The sequence below is a fragment of the Rhynchophorus ferrugineus genome, unplaced genomic scaffold (assembly GCF_030347505.1).
Source record: "Rhynchophorus ferrugineus isolate W39M unplaced genomic scaffold, kcgeb_rfMv2 rfM4, whole genome shotgun sequence".
In the NCBI taxonomy this organism is placed as follows: domain Eukaryota; kingdom Metazoa; phylum Arthropoda; class Insecta; order Coleoptera; family Curculionidae; genus Rhynchophorus; species Rhynchophorus ferrugineus.
Window position 1 is genome coordinate 52,692,448 of NW_027472583.1, and position 18,061 is coordinate 52,710,508.

General features: G+C 33.7%; 4 protein-coding genes across 6 annotated transcripts; 2 read left to right on the forward strand and 2 right to left on the reverse strand.

Annotated features, from left to right (window-relative positions):
* Nucleotides 1–59: 59 nt before the first annotated feature.
* LOC143196368 (DNA mismatch repair protein Mlh3) lies at nucleotides 60–6,046 on the forward strand. The gene is made up of 7 exons (XM_076404032.1): nucleotides 60–149; nucleotides 205–2,542; nucleotides 2,602–2,820; nucleotides 2,873–3,127; nucleotides 4,303–4,487; nucleotides 5,580–5,712; nucleotides 5,766–6,046. The coding sequence occupies exons 1-7, from the start codon at nucleotides 60–62 to the stop codon at nucleotides 5,966–5,968; spliced, it is 3,423 nt and encodes a 1,140-aa protein (XP_076260147.1). The 3' UTR covers nucleotides 5,969–6,046.
* Nucleotides 6,047–6,109: 63 nt separating this feature from the next.
* Nucleotides 6,110–9,183, reverse strand: Art1 (Arginine methyltransferase 1). 2 transcript variants are annotated; one of them, XM_076403839.1, is made up of 6 exons: nucleotides 9,065–9,183; nucleotides 8,502–8,708; nucleotides 8,295–8,438; nucleotides 8,123–8,240; nucleotides 7,923–8,067; nucleotides 6,110–6,857 (listed from the first exon to the last, which is right to left on the reverse strand). In XM_076403839.1, the coding sequence occupies exons 2-6, from the start codon at nucleotides 8,671–8,673 to the stop codon at nucleotides 6,429–6,431; spliced, it is 1,008 nt and encodes a 335-aa protein (XP_076259954.1). In that variant the 5' UTR covers nucleotides 8,674–8,708; nucleotides 9,065–9,183; the 3' UTR covers nucleotides 6,110–6,428. The 2 variants fall into 2 exon arrangements, with proteins under 2 accessions (XP_076259954.1, XP_076259953.1); XM_076403838.1 differs by having other exon boundaries at nucleotides 8,502–8,740; nucleotides 9,065–9,182.
* Nucleotides 9,184–9,346: 163 nt separating this feature from the next.
* Nucleotides 9,347–14,285, reverse strand: Sec10 (Exocyst complex component Sec10). Of its 2 annotated transcripts, XM_076403830.1 has the most exons (17): nucleotides 14,187–14,285; nucleotides 13,948–14,129; nucleotides 13,762–13,889; nucleotides 13,590–13,707; nucleotides 13,343–13,540; nucleotides 13,218–13,282; nucleotides 12,980–13,163; nucleotides 12,710–12,927; nucleotides 11,688–11,798; nucleotides 11,536–11,631; nucleotides 11,328–11,487; nucleotides 11,035–11,270; nucleotides 10,895–10,981; nucleotides 10,740–10,845; nucleotides 9,885–10,041; nucleotides 9,664–9,821; nucleotides 9,347–9,602 (listed from the first exon to the last, which is right to left on the reverse strand). In XM_076403830.1, exons 2-17 carry the CDS (start codon nucleotides 13,978–13,980, stop codon nucleotides 9,516–9,518), a joined length of 2,142 nt encoding a protein of 713 aa, XP_076259945.1. In that variant the 5' UTR covers nucleotides 13,981–14,129; nucleotides 14,187–14,285; the 3' UTR covers nucleotides 9,347–9,515. The 2 variants fall into 2 exon arrangements, with proteins under 2 accessions (XP_076259945.1, XP_076259946.1); XM_076403831.1 differs by lacking the exon at nucleotides 14,187–14,285 and having other exon boundaries at nucleotides 13,590–13,720; nucleotides 13,948–14,087.
* Nucleotides 14,286–15,181: 896 nt separating this feature from the next.
* On the forward strand, nucleotides 15,182–16,787 carry Hexim (Hexamethylene bisacetamide inducible). Its single transcript, XM_076403843.1, has 2 exons — nucleotides 15,182–15,567; nucleotides 15,629–16,787. The coding sequence occupies exons 1-2, from the start codon at nucleotides 15,331–15,333 to the stop codon at nucleotides 16,250–16,252; spliced, it is 861 nt and encodes a 286-aa protein (XP_076259958.1). The 5' UTR covers nucleotides 15,182–15,330; the 3' UTR covers nucleotides 16,253–16,787.
* The last annotated feature ends 1,274 nt before the right edge of the window (nucleotides 16,788–18,061 follow it).

An 18,061-nucleotide genomic window follows, 5' to 3' on the forward strand; every position in this document is an offset into this window, starting at 1 on the left:
ACAATATCCAATTCTGACATCTGGTAATCAAAATGATTTAATGTGATACAATCTAGAATATGGAAGTAAAAAAATTAAGTGCTATCGATATATCGAAAATAAGGAGTTCTCTTAACGTGTCTAATGTAACACAGTGTGTTTTTGAATTAGTAAGTGACGAGAATAGATTTTTTAACCTGTTGAAACTGGTGCAATCCATTTTAGGTTTGTAATAGTTTAGATGCGAAATCGTCATCGATTGCTATAAGAGTAAATCTGATAACGTTTAAAATACAAGTGGCGGATAATGGAGATGGTATCAAAAAAGAAAATATGGAACATGTTGGCTTGAGATATATGACTAACAAGTGCCAAACCCTGAAACAACTGGAAAAGAAACTTAACACCTACGGTTATCGAGGTGAAGCTCTAGCCAGCATAATTGAAAACAGCATAAAGGTTAGTGTAATCTCTAGATCTAAACAATCGACCGAGACGTTGTGTAAAAGATTTACCAAAGACCACCAGCCCCAAATAGCAGTAACTAAAAACCGTCCCAGCGTAGGTACGACGGTTACTGTATCGGGATTCATGAATAACTTTCCAGTACGTCAAAAACGGGTGGTCGAAGAGGTGGAATTAGAGGAAATTAAACAATGCGTCGAAAATTTAATCATAATAAACCCAGGCACGTCGTTCTCTTTGAGAAACGACAGCACGGGTTGGCTGGTACTTCAGAGCCCCCACAAGCCCGATATAATAAGCGCTTTTCGTCTTCTGCACGCCGATATAACAGACGATTTCACTTTGTTGAAAGTGAGAAGGAAGATGATGACCGTTGAGACCCTTGTACATAAGGAATATTCGTTTTCGAACAAATACCAGTATGTATACGTAAATAAATGGCCGGCGCATAATTCCAAGTTACAAAACCACATTTTGAAATTGTTACAGCGAAAATTTAATACCCATCACAACCCCATATTCGAAACAAAAAAATATCCCATCTATGTAGTTCACATAAAATGTCCATTAAAATACGTTGATGTAGTCCGAAGTGGGACAAAAGTAGAAGTTATGTTTCAGTGTTGGGATCTGTTATTGGCGTGTATAAACAAAGCAGTGGAAACATACCTGGGTTCCAGTCCAGAGAACAAGGAAAAACAATTGACCGATTGTAGGAGTTATGAAGGGGAGAGTTGTAGATTATCTAAAGTATATGGTGTTATTCAAGCGCGAGCTTTCAAACGCAAAAGCAGTGAGAGCATCGATGACGATGAACTTAATTTGGAAACCAAACGACACTTTATCGAGGATAAAACTAAACCCAGTAATAAAACGGATAGTTCTGGGTACTACCAAATCGAGGATTCTTGTAGAAACGCCGTTGATGAACCCAAGAGAAAAATAATCTCGATCTTAAGGAAACCTTTGCCGATAACGATTTATAAGCCACCGGCTATCACGAAAGAACACAAGCCAGCGGATCAAATATCGGTATACTCCAAGTTAAACGACAACGAACATGACGGGAAGCATTTCATTATGGACATGTTCCTCAAATCCACTCAGGTATTCGACGATACCGATCACGGCATAGAAAGACAAGCCAGTCAAGAAACTATAATGGAGTCGAACTTGGTGATGGAGAAAGACATACAAGACTGCGTCAATGGTATCAACGCCACCATGTCCATCAGCATAAATGTAAAAAAAAAGAAACTACGACATCAGCAAACACCAGGGCCAATAAGGAAAATGGTCTCTAAATTTATTCAAACCACTCAAAAACCTAACACTATTGAAATGTCCACTATTGATGAACAAAATAACCCTGATAATTACACAGTAGTATTAAACACCGCCAAAAGTAGAAACAAATACAAATTTGTGAGAAAATCGAATGAATTCATAGACAATTCAGAAGACTCCGTAAGTTCCACAAAAAATAATGACATATGCCACTGTTACAAAAAAGGAGGCAAAATATTCAATTTCAACGAAACTAATGTCCAAAGAACAGGAATTGATGAATTGTTTAAAAAACCCTCTATAACAGCAGAAAATGAATTTGAACAAACTAAAAGTTCTTATTTCCGATTAGAACGCCATCCAGTACGACACAGAAATATTGAATCCGACTTTATGTATCAACCGAAACATATATCGAAAAATTCTATCGGAATGCAAAAGGAAGAATCCCCGCCCATTGCAGAAATCTCCTTTAATAACAGCCCAGAACACTATTTTATTCACCCCGAAAAAAACAACCTGGATAATAATATTAAACAGAAATATAGCGTTGATTTATTCCCCACTCAAATGTCTTACCTTCAGTTCACAATGCCGGACGATTCCCAAAAGAAGAAAATGTTAGCTGAAGAACAAGATGAATTTAGGCAACGAATGAACCTTAGTTTATGCAATTTGGAAAATGTAACAACCCAAAGTCCACCCTACTGTTATCAAAAACAAAGAAGCAAAATTATATTTGATTCTCAAAACGAATGGTTACCAATGAGCACTGAAAATGGAACAGAGTATTATGTAAATCAACGAACAGGTACATCACAAAATAAGGGTTAACAACGTTTAAAATTAATACGACAATATATTATATAGGCATGACGTCTAAAGTAACTCCCAAGGAGAGCACGAGTAAATTTGGTTTTGATAAACGATTCAATTTTATTCCAAAAGGTATGTCCCCAGTGTTAGATGGTCATAAACCGGTTGAAAAAATCCTTAGCCAAAACAGTAGGAACAAACTGCAGGAGTTCATATTGAAAAGCTACGAAAACGAGTTGTTGGTGGTTAAGTGGCAAAACTATATTTCTAACGGTAAACATACGACCTTTTTTGTTAACTTCAACAATTACCCTATCTTATTTAGATCCTGAAGAGTTTTTTAAAGAGATGTACAAAGAAAAAGCAATGTCTTATGAAAATATCATACCCAGTATTAAAATGGACGTTTCCAAATGGAGAACAGGCTTATGTCTTGAAAGAACCAAGCTTAATAACATCGTAGTGCTGGGTCAGTTGGATAACAAGTTTATTGTGACTCTACAAGTAACTGAAGGTTTGCTGATATTATTTGATCAACATGCAGTAGATGAAAGAATTAGGCTGGAACGATTTTTAACAGGTAATTTAGAAATTAAAAGCTTTGTTGCTCATATCCCAAAGACTTAACTCAATAAGTCCCGAGACTCTGACATAAAGATAGTTTTAGCGAAACAACTGTTTTATATTCAAAACAATGCCTCGTGTCATAAATCGATAAAAGCTATGACTTCGAATTATTTTGCAGCTCATTATTTCGTTTAGATATCTAGCTCTTGGTAAGATTATTGGCTGTTTGCAGACTTCAAAGAATGAACCAGTGATAAAGTTAGGCCCAATTGAAGAAATTATTACTATTACTGCACCATTTTTTAAAGAGATACCCTCTTACCTCAATTAGTCCCAGAACTTGAATGAGTATTAAGAGATCTGAAGCTATAACATTAGCAATTATTTTACGCATGCTGTGACCTGAATGGTCAAAACTGCATTTTCCACATAGTACTTGACTTAGAAATTATCTGGTCTCTCCAATCCCTTGTAGACACTTATGGTAGTACCACTATATTGTATCTCAAACTAAAAAAAGTATCTCTTAGTCCGAAACGATAACATAAACAGAATTAAACAAATAAAACAGAAATACCACCAGCTATTCCGGTATATTCCTGAAAGCTAGAAAATAAAATATAATTAAGCCTTATAACTTATACCAATTGTTTTCAATAAAACCTGTTCATCTAGTAATATAATCCGGTACTCTAAAACAATGACATATTTGTACATGATACTGAATACTAAGCTCAAGTGGAAAAAAAGTCGAGTAAAACCTTGTATTAGAAAAAATCAATTTTTCTAACAGTTTCAAACAGTTTTTCTAAATATTGTTAAGCTCTATAGTAAAAATGAGGGAATGCATAAACTCCTGAAGGTACTTACAGTCAGAGAGGACATTAAGTAGTTTGACAAAAATGCAAGATGAGATTGTATTGCAATAGTAGACGATCGTGGATCTCTTACACTTATTGGACAACAGTGGACTTGTTTGAAGGTTGTTAAGAGATAAAAACACATAGAACTAGTGTAGTTAAGTTAATTTATACGTAAAAAATAAAGTAAGAGTATCTCCTCCATCAAACACTAATTGTTTGAAGCTTTAGGCCTAGAGTGATTAAAAGAAAATTACTAGATACTGATATGTCGTCACATATGTTCCATCTGCGTTTACATTTTAAAATCAGTAAATATATTTTTCAGAATACAAAGGAAAAAAATCACGACTCAAACGGGACCTGACAGTTTTTATGCCTAGAACTGATTTATCCCTATTGAGAAAGAACTCTAACTACCTTCAGTCTATCGGATTGGAAATTGATTATTTTACGAATGGATTAAAAGTTATTTCCATACCCCTAATCATAGCTGAAAAATATCCTGTATCAGTAAGTATCCTAATTATTAGACGTTATCAATCCAACTTCAGATTCATTAACAAAGAGTAAACATATTACCATCAAAGAATACAACTAAGCGAAAAATAACTTTTGCGATTTAACGATTGCTTGAGTAAAAATTCATTGAATCAGTCTATGAGCTTTAATGATACATAAGAACATAGACTTATTCAAGATTGAACAGAATGATTGAAACTGACGTTGGCCAAACTAACTTAACCGCTACCCTAAACCATGTACCTGAATAAACAAACATAGAACGAATATGATCACCGATAGTCACCACTACATGTCTAGGCCGATATCCTCAGTCTAAAAATGCTTGAGTAGTCCGCTATCAAAATACAGAATTAATGTCTGAATATAAAATGTGTTGTTAATTTCCATATTCAAATTCAGGTGGCAATAGCAAACTAATTAACCAGTAAATTAATTAATTAACGATACCGAAATATTTGAAATTTCATAAATACAAGGTGTAGAAATTAAAGAATATATTGGTTTAGCTTACTGTGTAAACACAACGCGAATCCAGATGGCACAGGGGATATGGTAATAAATAGTCTTGGAAAATCGGTCGGTGGGGATACCAGTACAACTGCAAAAAAGAAAATCTGAGTGACATCAATAACGATAGAAAACATGAAGAGTATTAATCATTCTGTTCGTGACGATTCAAACCTTTCAATTCGGAACCGTACATAGTACATTTTACAAGATTTAATTAACGAGTGTGATGTTCAGTGAAGCCCCAGGGAGAGACTTGACGACTTCGTGATCAGGCAATTGACCATTGTTCAACATTTATCAATATCCTGATGAAGCTCATTTTCATCATAAGTAAACATAATAGCCGTAATAGGCCGCTATTAGTGCAAATTTTTGTTTTATTCGCCTAGACTATCTGACTTAATTCCATTATATTTTTTGATAAAAAATCACTTTTCAAATCAGTTCATTAAATATAAACTTTCTCTTGAGACACCTTTTGTCTAAAAAGTATTCTAGATCGTCAGGTCTTAATTATTTTTCTTTTATTTATTTTCTACTAATTTAAGAAAACACCCAATATATTTTCAGGCATGCTTTGAAGAAATCAGAAAAATCCTGCTGACGTTGCTTAAAGATATAATCGATACTCTCAAGACAACGGAAGCCCTATTACCGTTACCGAAAATCATTCACAATATATTAAGCTTGAAGGCGTGCAGAGGTAAAAACAACGACCTGATGATCAACGATACTAATAAAAATAAATCATCCTAGGAGCAATTAAATTTGGTCATGTGCTCTCTGAAAAAACATGCACCGAACTGCTGCAGCAACTAAAGAGTTGTCAATTGCCGTTTCAATGCGCCCATGGTCGACCGACGATGCTGCCTGTGCTAGAACTCAATCAGACTCATCGGGACAAGAGAAAGAGCAAGATTCACCTCAGAAAATTAATCTCAATAGCACAGTCATCTTAGAATAAGTTCCTGTTGAATTTATGAATTACGTTAAGTTGTACAGTTTTATTTTAACAGATCGGATAAGTGGGAATTTCACTGCATTTTTATTTTAACGAAAGGTAATGGTGTCCGGATGACACAAAAGCAAAACTCGACGTATACGTACGTTTCCTTATTTTATTATTGAATTAAACTTGATAAATAAGTAGTACCTACCACTAAATACAAAATTATACTCGAACGTATGACTTAAAGTACAGATCCTTATAAAATGGTAAAAATCGCGGAGGCACCGATGCCGTCCGTTGCGTTACAAAGTAATACAGAGGAGGGGGAATTCTTGTTGTTGCCCACCTAAGCGCCATCCACCACGGTGATATCAAAGGTATCACGCTGGAAAATTTTAATCGGAAAAATAAAAAGACTCGCTGGAACTGATGGATAGACTTCAAGCACGACGACCGCCTGCCTGCACCTCTTAACGCATCCTGTAGCGGTTCTCCTCGTGCACCTCCCCCAACTCGCCCTTGAAATCCAACTTGATGACGAAATCCAGATCTCGGTTGTTCCTCGGGTTAGGCTTCATGGTGAACGTGCCGTGGATCTCCTCGCCCTTTTGCACCGTCATGTAGTCCTCGAAATAGAAGACGGTCTGTTTCCAATGCGTGTAGGGGGCGTCCGGTGCGGTGGTGAAACCGATCCGCTTGTGGCATTTAGTGAACTCGACGGTGAAATAGGTGACCAAGGCTTGGACGTAGTCGTTGCGGCGAACGCCGAGGGTGAAGTTGGAGGAGAATTCAAGGTCTTCCTTTTTGACGGTATAGAGATCGACTTCCTTGACTAACGCGGGGCCCGTTACCACCTGTTTGGGATCCACGACATCCACTAGCGGTTCACTGATGGCCACCTGTAAACAAATTACATAGTAATGAAAAAATCCTGCCAGTAATATATATAAATTAAGCTTTCGTATTTCTGTTTCCACAAAACTCGAATAGCAATTGATAAATTGACTTGATTGACAAATATTTACACAACATTGGGTTTTAACACAAAAGAGTTATTAGTTTTAAATTCGGAAATGAAAAATTTGTGGTGTCGTGGCAATGGCAACCGTTCTCATGTTAAAGATAGTTTAGGAAAAAAATTACCACTCAAAGTTCGTAAATATTAAATTACGTAAAAATCAAATTATATTTAAAAAATTCCTGTGCTATTTTCACATATGTCATTTTGGTAATAAAATATATAAGTATAAAATATAAAAATATGAATGACTTATTTAGAATGTTAAATTCAATTTATTTCATTCGTTTTTGAATATCTGGCCTACATTCAATCATCAATCAGACTAAGTAATACAATATTATATGATTAGTAGTTAAAAAATTAATATTATTGAAGCAACAATTCTGGTTAGACCTTATAAAGGTCAAGGATGTACTTGATCATAAATACCAATTATCAATGACAACAAACGTTGGGAGTACCCAAAATTTAAAAGGCAAAAAGTTGCAATTATTGTTGAACATAAACTCAGCTTGAAAGTGTACAGAATTCGCTGATTGGACAGTTTCAAAACCTTTACATGCTTCAGGAGACATTCCAAAAGGAACGAAAATGTTTAGTTACCAGACGAATTTACTCGAAAATACACTGCAAATGTGTTCATCATAGCACGATCATTGACACGATATTTCTATATTCTGAACAGATATTAAAAAAAGTTGTACAAAATAAAGGACATTATTTTAATTGCAGCTGTGTTAATTTTTTTAATAAAATGTCCACTCTAGAAAAGAAAGAAAAGTTCCAAAAATTAATTCAAGATTTTAATACACTAAGACATATATAAATTTGGCAACGCAATGCAAACTGTATTATCTTAATATTTATTATTAGAACATAACAACCTGACTTCTGAGTAATAAAAAAAACAAATGGTAATTATAGGAACTATAAAAGTACTCACTTTCCTTATAGAACTCATATCAAAACCATATACGTCATCCCACCAGTTGATTTTTTCATCTTTGTATTGTCGATCTTCTATAGCCGTAATATATAAAGAACAACGGTCTGGGAACAGCAAACCATCTGGTTTTAACCATTTATCTCTGTAAAATATATACTTATTATCTAGATTGCTACTGAGTAAAATGAACTCCTTACCTAGCATAAAGAACTGTATCTAACATACTTTCATAAAATAAACAATATCCCATCCATTCAGAAATAATAATGTCTACTTTTTCAACTCCATCTGGTAAACTAACCTCTTCAACTTTACCTAATAAAAATTAAAATGGTAACAACAATTAAAAACAAATCAACTTTCTTATACCTTTAACAATTGTAATAATATGATCTAACTTGTTGGCCTCTATAATTTTCCTAGCATATTCCACAATATTTGAACACTCAACGGCAATAACTTTTTTTGCTCCAGCTTTTGCAGCAAACATACTCAAAATCCCAGTTCCACAGCCTGCATAGAATAAGGTGTTATTTTTATAACGCATGTCAAAACAGAAATATGGTTATGACTGACCAATATCCATTACAACCTTTCCATTGAACAGATGCTTGTTGTGATACATAGAATTCCTGTATGTTAATGTTCTTACTTCATCCTTCAACATTTCTTCATGGATGCCGAAATGTGCATAGGAATCGAAGTAGTAATCCCTGGAGGTCATTTCCTCTGCTGGTATGTCCTCCATTCTTTCTTCCTTTGAAACGTGGTTTGTTTGTGGGGCTATTTCCATAGTTTCCATTTTATTATGTTGTCTAATTAGAAAATAATAAGGCCAAAGTGTTATGAAAGCGATGTTAAAAGCAAAATCATGTAACTAATCATGTATGTGTACGAATAATCGCACGAATCCAATATTTTCCCGTGTTATCCCTGTATGTGTGCATAAAATTAAATGAGACACCCTGTTAATGAACAGAAAAAAGAAAAATATTCTGCCAGAAAATAAATGCTATAAAGCCGGGTAATTGACACTTTTACAACACGTGCATTTTTGTGTAATTAAATTCAGCGGAAAACACGAACGTATACTAAAAGCTTTTATTAGAGCTAAATATGAAAGGGAAACGTGGAATTACCTTTATAATAAACACTACAACTAGTTATTTTTACTCTGTTGGCGCCGAAACCTTCAACGGTTTGGCGTTTCAATCAAAAAGAAACTTCAATTTTAACCTTGAGGGGTTGACGTTAAAATGTAAACTATTTGGGGGGTGGAGAAAGAAGAAGATAGGAGAAAATAACAAATTATTTCTATATTTTTATATATGATATTTTAAAAACCTATCTAAATTTCACCTTCATTGTTGGATAAAATTAATACCGATCCATATCTTCACAATAAATACATAAAATAATCATTTATTTATATAATATATCATTTTATTCAAACAAACGAAAGTTTACATAACTTAACGCCTATCATAAGTATTAGCGACGAATAAAAGAAGAAGAATGAATATAATATAATGCATATTTCAAATATGAAAACGGTTACTTTTTTTTAGTAAGTGCTACAAATAAATAAAATTAAACTTTAAAAAATGGTTGTTTTTGAACTTTCGAGTCACTCCTAAGCTGTATAAAATTATGTAATATCGATTTGTCCAGATTGACCTAAAATATATATAATAAAATTGATTCAAATAATCAGTTATCACTGTGATATAAGTATTACCAGAGAATCTTCAGAGCACACTTGATGCAAATTTTCTGGTTTTACGAGAAGTAGGTTGCACAAAGCATGTAATGTCTCGAATAGTTCAATCACTAACGGGCCGAACGATTTCGTGCAAGACCTATATTCATTCAAATCACAAATAGCGACCATAGCCCCTAAAAATTAATTTAACAAATAACTATCACGTGTTAATTGACATGAGCCTTAATTAACATTACCTGCTGTATTATACTGAAACTGCAACATGTGGTCATATATAGTTCTGTGTAATCTAATACCAAGTTCTTCCAATACAGCACTAACATTATTACCATCAAGATTAGTTTTAATTTCATTCTTTATATTTGATATATATTGGGATACAGCCTTACAAGCCTAAAAATTATATGAAAATGAATTGCATAGCGTTCTTCTGTTAAAGGGGTATTCTGATCTAGAAATTTATAAAGCCCATTTTTTTCGGCTACATTCGAAATAGCGTGGATTTTTCGAAATTAATATTATTTAGATAGATAAATTCCTTTATACTCATAAATAAATACTAATACTGCAGTTCACACATTTGCTACTACATGCAATGAAGCACAAACCACCGACTACGCTCCGAACTTCAGCTTCCGCTGTTTGTGAATAGTCACTAGCTGAACTAATCTCAGAAAGACTAATTTTGAAGTAGAAGAAAGAAAGGAAAAAGAGATGCATGCATCAGAGGGTGCTGATTACCCAAGCGTGAGTTTTAAGTACTTTTAAATACTTCATGCGCTTCTTTCGTCCTAATTGACATGCTATTAATCTTAATTTAATCATTTACTTGAAATTTGGGTATAATTGACTTTGGATATTTTACTGTAAAAAAAATGAGAAAAAATACCGACGATGATTCGAGTCATAGCGACATTACTAGTCAAGATTTTCTGGAGTCAGAACACAAAGATTGGAGACTATGAAATTGTTTATTTTTTGGTAATTTTTTTTGTGCTTTTGGAACGCCAACAAAACGTGTCCTGTAAAAAATTGAGAACAAAAATGGTAGATCTTTCTAGACCAGAAGACCCTCTTAATATAAATCTTACGGGCGATGAAACCGTGTCGAAATCATCAGTTTCAGGTTTAAAGTCGCTTTTCTTTTGTTCAGACTGTAAATAAAGTTTCACCCAAACTGTAGTGGCATTGAGACACCTGCAAAAGCGTATCTATAACAAATATAAATACAGCAAGGTTGATATACCTGTCTAAACCGAGGTTGAGCTTTCTCTCAATGTCTTCTAGTACAAATTTCTTTTTTTGCAGACATTCATTATGGAAAGGTGTATTACTACAAATTAAGAATGGAATGGTACAAGCATAGATAAATATGAAAGTGCATACACAACCAAGGGAACGACTAAATCCATAAACTGTTTTTCGACCAGGTGAGTTATATTGTTGCTTTGATGCACAACAGTGAAAAAGTATAGCACCGGCGGATTCTTAGCACCTTCTACAACCGGAATAGCTTGCAGTCCTAATTCGACGGCGTAATCAACGTGCTCAATTAAAAGACTGTTCACCAAAGTGTTCAGTAATTTAGACGCATTGGCTGCTTTTTCCTCTGATTTAGACAACTAACAAACAACAATAATAAAATCTAAGAACTATACCACTGTGAGTGAATAATATACCAACTGACACCTGGCGAATGCGTTTTTGGTGTCTTGAAGTATCATGATCGCCAATTCTTCAGACAAGAAAGTCTCCCCTCCATAATTCTCGATCTGGGCGATATTGATATTGGCTCTGGTACCTATTACGGCTTGTAAGTCCCTCCGCAGGTCTTGAAAACTATGTAACGCTTGGTAAGGTTTCAAATCACCATTTGAAAATACTCACCCTCCGCTTTGGATCTGCTTTTTCTGATGATTTTTGGTGTCGTAATATCTTTGCAAGTTGATCGCGCATCTTTCTTTCAACGATTTCAACTCAATTCTACAAAATACCCCATAAATTTTTGTTGCATTTTAGTTCTAAAACGTCAACTCAACTGTATATATTCGCTGATATGTTTGTTGAATATATTTGTTGTTAATTTTGTCAGATAATTCTTGTCGCTACCCAAATTGAAAACGCTCAGTTCGTTCGAGAAATTGTTAGTTCTAAAAACACCAATATGAAAATGACCTTAAATAAATATTAGACCATTTTAACATAAATTGACTAGAAAATATTTTCCTATTAACTGCTAAAAAAACACTGTAATTGTTGCTCAATATATTTTGTTTCAACATTTGATCTTTAGGGTGGGCGCAATAGTTTGATCTTAGTCTACTTTAACCATTTGGTGATCATAACGAAAAGCGATTAACACCGCTTATAGCACAAAAATGACTTATGGTAAATCAATATAGGTTCATTTCATTTTAGGAAAACATTTAACTAAGCCTACTCCCTTTAAATATTAATTCATCAATCTTCAGTTGTTGATTGTCATTGATAAATTAATGGAACATAAATCCCACAACTTTCCAGTAATGAACCAATCGTCAATTGGCGATTTTGTCTTTTAATGCATTTTTTAGTTTTGATTCAAGTTTACATTCATTTAGTTAATGAATGTATTATGAATTCACTTTAGAAGGAAATGCTTAAAACACCATCAAAAATATGCTAAGTTTCAAGAACAGCTGCAAACAAAAAGCCCTGTATTTGAAAGAGTAACTGAATCTTCAATTAAATGCAACCACAATAAAGCTAAGAAGGTTCAACAGCCCTGACAAATGACAACACTGAAATGATAAAATGTTGAAAAAAGAAACAACAGCCCGAAGGTACCTAATAAAATATTCGAAAAAAGAATGAAATACAAATATACATTAACAAAAACCAGCTTCTACAAGAAAAATAAAATGATTTTCAAGACTACCCAACGATGTGTATCATTTCTGTAAGTACATCAAATTATGTTACAAGATATGTCTTAAAAAGTTTGTAATTGGTGCACCCACCCTAATCTGATAAATTTTAACATGACTGAAATTAGTTCCTCGTCAACAGTATAGTTATTTACTTGTAATATAACTCATAAAGTATCTGCAAATAGGTATGGCTGCCCATTTTTGCTCCCAGTCTTGAATCTATATAATTAGATAATTTCAATTGATATAAATTCAACACAAACTTGGCCATAACCTGTTCAGGATTATTGAAAACTTCCCTAATAATCTCATAATTTTCTTTACATAATGGTACAAGTTGAGCGAAAACATCTTTCCCTAAGAGACAACCCTAAAAATAATATTTACATGTCTACACTATATAATTTGATTAGCGATCTTACAGCTTGACTTTGATCAATATAAGCATCAATACATTGACTGTATCCTTTAAACTGTGATAAGACCTTAGCTACTGCACGCATTCTTGTTAAATCCTCCTTACTCATAGCACGGACAAAATCTTCAATTAGACCCTTCTCTATTATAGAATAGGTCTCTTCTATTTTCCTTTTAACACTTTCAAATCTAATAAGCAATCTCAGTTTAAAATAAGGAGATTAAATTATTATCTCTACTTACTTAGGAGATGGTAAATCTTGAGATATCAAGAATAATTTTTGAATAACATCAGCTGCTTCATCAATCTATTACAGAAATATAACCGTAATAATTATACTTCTAGCCCATAAATGAAATATACCCACCCTATATCGATCACTAAAAATTGAACTAGTTGAAGAGCCATTAGCTAAAAATTCACCCAAATATGACATTAACTTTTGCGCATCCACCACTCGGGCTCTAGGACCGTTCACACTATCAAGCTGGTCACCTAAATGCAGTACTTTTGTAGCTACATTATTTATTTTGCTGTCAAGCTCTTGAAAATTATCCATGGAGTGCTATAAAACTCATTTTTAAGATATACAAATAAAAGATTACAAAAAATACTTTATTTTGCTCGAGAAGTGTGTAAATTTCTTGAAAAAATATTGCTTCATCCTCTCTGACAGTTGCTTCTAATCTTTCACATTTTTTCTCCTGTCTCTCTTGCAGTAGAGTTAAATCTCTAAAGCATAAAACTATGAAAAAAATTTACAAAAGCAACATTTCTATGAAATACTTTATAGCCTGTACAAATGATTCATGTAGCAATGCTGGATTTAGATCCGTTTCATCCCCTTCGCACCTAGTTTCTGCGATAGTTCGCCAGGCAAGACGTTCAACAAATTCCTCTGCATCAAAGGGTTCCTAAATGTTGCATTATAAAGATATTTTTCTATTTTAAATGCTAATAAGAAGTAAACACCTGTTCCAATTCTTTAATATATTGCTGCATCATCTTGATTCAGTGGAACAATCGTTTCAATTAAAATTAATATAAACCGTTTTTGTGAATTAACATTTTATTTCAAACACCCATATCCAAATGAACACCAATTTTTTGTTAACGCGTCATTTGTCAAAATCTTCTTCTTTAACTTTTTTATTCTAATAATTATTAAACATTATTATTATCATTAAATACTACGTATACTAGTATTATACCCAAAAATTTCTATCTACACTATATTAAAATTTATTATAACAAATTATTTTATAAATATATGCCAATTTAAGAAGATTCTATAAATAAAAATGCACATTTTAATGAGTTACGTTATGTTTACTTATAGTTGTTTATATATTTGCATAACGTTATTTTTATAACATAATCAAAACACCGTGCTATACGACTACTAACTATAAATATTAGGACATTATATCAACAGTGTTATAAAAATAGACTGGTTTACAAGAACACGGAAAATAGCGGCTGATTAATTTAAGAAAAAAATCATGTTAACGTTAAAATATAATTTTTGCAACGGAATAGCGATAACGTTATATCGTTATTGGTAATGTGATTATCAACGCCATAACAAAGTAGCGTTAAAAATATACGAATACGATCCTAAAATTGTTCGGATTGTCGCTTTAATAGCCTAAATGACGTTACATATGAACATTTTATATATACGTGAAAATGACCACGAACAACGATGTAAATAGAAGACTATCGCGATGCGTTGGCCTGAATAGTCACGAAAATAGCAAACAAATAGGCAGAACAGTAACTTCGTAAGGGGTGACCAAGAAAAAATCCAGTTTGGTTACATTTACCGATCAAGAAACAAAGAAAGTTCTATCAGTGCGATGTTGCCACTGTACGCCTGAGCTTTTTGCTTTAGCTTTATCATTTTTAAACGTTTCATTTATATCACAGAATACAGTCTCTATTTTATGATTTATATGTGCAGATACTTATTATACTTATACTTAAATTACATTTCGTATCATTTTGTATCGCTCTACTCTAAATTTTATTTTATTTTATTTTATTTATTTTATTGGACAAGTTGGTTGAGTAAAATGGGAAAAAAAACAGATATCAGCACATCAAAGAAATTTCGTTCACATTGGCAAGGCGGCGTAAGGGAAAAGTTCCGAAACGGCAATCATCATCCCTACACCTTCCGTCGATTTGGACGCCCTCTAACGATCAACAATAAAATCCAAAGCGAAAATGGCGATTTCGCTTGGGTCGTGTGTAGTTGGTCCGCAGTTTGTGTCAGGCTTGTGCCCGTATAGGAGCCCCGAGTGAATTATCTTGTGACTTGTTTTCGTGAAATCGTTCGAAAAAGGTGAAAAAATGTCTGAAAATATTAATCAGATGCCAGTTGAAAAGCCAGGTTCGGACACGGTTGACGCTAGCCTGTTCGATGTCGTCCAACAGAATGGTGCGCGCGCATTGGTCGCGGACGTTGCCGAACCGATGTTGCCCGACAATGACGTGCCCGCGAAGAAACGTAAAACTAGGCGCGGGAAATCCAAACGCAAAACTCCGTATCAGAAATACGGTAGGGTAGCCCGTAAAAATACCAAAATGGTAAGTTACATTTTTAATTTGTTTGTAGAAAAAATTTAATTGTTTTATATTGTTTTTCTAGACGAAGCCACGAATTGTTAAACCAGAAGCTCCTCGAAATGATAACCAATTCCTTCTAGAAGACCACGGAGGTTTCGAGGAACTCGACGAACGGCTAAAGTGTATCGATCAGGCATCCACATCCACCGTAACTAGAACTAGAGATTCCAGCTTCAGCGTGGACTCTGACTGCGAATTTTACTCTTCGCCCGATGATGAAGGCGAATTTCTGATGAAGGACTTCAACGACCAATACCAAAGCGTCCAAACCGAGCAACTACAGACAATGTCCAAACAAGAACTGATCGATGAGTATCTCTCTCTGGACAATCGATTCTCGCAAAAATACCGAGACCTGGAGGACACCATCAAGCACCTGGAGAAGGAACTGGAGAAGCACAAAGACGACAAGGAAAGTTTGGAGCGCGAAAACGCTCTACTGAAATCGAAATTGGAGGAAGCGGGTAACGATGACACCGATTCGGAGGACTCGGAAACGGATTCTAGCGAGTCCTGCAGTTCCAGTTCGTCGTCTAATAGTCACAGTGATTCTAGTCGGTCGACCAGTCCGGTTCTTGAGGAGAACATGGATTTCGTGAAGGCCAACGGTCACGCGTCCCCCACGGCCAGTGTGGGGCCCGTCTAAGACCCAACCGAAGGTGTCTAGAGAGATTGAAATCGTCAAACCCGGTTTGTTTCTTTTCGATCATTGTTATTTATTTACTACTTAGTTTCCCCTCCTTCTTCTACTTGAGACTGACAACAGAATATCTCGTTTGGATTTTGCTTTTTATTACAGGAAGTCAACCGCGACACGTGAGGTCCGAGCTTTCGTTTATAGTTTCGTTGTGATCAAATCCAATGATTTTTTGAGTACAATTTTCATTCGGTCGTAGGGTATTAAAGTGAAGTTCTGGTATCTGACGCCATAGAATGAAAGTGTGATATTTTTCAATAATAAAAATTGTAGAAAGTGAAAAAAAATGTTCGTACTATAAGAGTTCGTTATTTCTGGTAAGGCGGACGAGGAAGTCGATCGCTCGTTTTAAATTATTACCGATTTTTTTATATTGTGAATATATTTTTTTGTATAAAAAGGTTTAAAATGAAAAATATTATAGTTAAGAAAGTTTTTATTGTAGTTCTAATGTTTATTATAATAAAAAGTTTAAATTTAAAAACAGTCTTATTTTTTACAATGATTTCACTCTTGTTCTCTATAACTGACTAACGTACAGTGAAGCAGATTGATTGCATTAGTATTTTTATTGGCTATTGAAATGCAATAAAGATACGGTGAAGTGAACTAGCAAAGGTGTTTTGTAGCAGCTGCACGGGGTCTATTGTCGTGTGTAACAATAGAAATGCTCGAAATCGTTAAATTTCTATAAAGGTTTCTAAAGAATTTAATATTACAATTATTTTTCTTTTAATGAATGGCCATTTAATGATGTTTTTAAATTATAGTTTGTCCAAATATATTTCTGTTACCAATTTTATTATTGATTAAATTATTTAAGAATATTTATTTTAGATTAAAAATTATATAGAGAAAGCGTTATTGTATTGTTTAATTGTCATTCTATTGCCAAAACTAAGTTTATATTTTCTTATTTGATGGAGTGTGAATAAATCAGTGTTGAAGTAAGTTTATTAAACTTTTAAAGCAAATAATCCAATATCAATAAATTGAATGTGTTTTCTAATATGAGCTGCCCTTCGCCAAAATTATTTTAATGCTTTTTTTTATAAATTACTTTCGGCGTAACGTCGAAAACAGAACGGGTCTATAACAAAAATAACCGTTCTTAATATATTCCTAATTAGGTGTAAGAGTTATGCCATCCTAATCATCTTTTAAATCATCATATACATTTTATCGATTTTCTAATTATATATTATTACAATTAATATTAATAGAATAATTTTTGTCATTTTTCAATTTGGAAATGGTCTGCACAAATACTATTTGGTTCGTTAGTTTAATTTTTAAAAACACGAAAAAATATTATGTTTGGTGAAGATAATGTATTAATTAAAAAAAGGCAAAATCAATTGTGAAGTCGAGATAAACTATTAAGAGCAACAGATACCAGATCAATGTGTTAATTAAAATAGAAATGGCTTATATGAAATGGAAAAATATCTGCATTTGCTCTACAAAAACACAAGAGAGTTTTCTTTTCAAAAGATTATTTATGGCTGACAAGAATTTAGAAAATTTTGTTCACCAACGATTATAACTGCTATATTGTTTTAAAGTTGATTCGTTAAAAACTTTCGTTTTTAAGATGTTATTCTAGTCTATTCCAATAAAACTTTTCAAAACAACTAGTAATCCAATGCCACTAAAACAAAGTTCTTCGATTAATTACCAATGCTTAACGCTACATAACCAACGAAGAGTTCGAAATCTAATATATTTACGAAGTTATCCTAGATTTCGCCTTAAAGC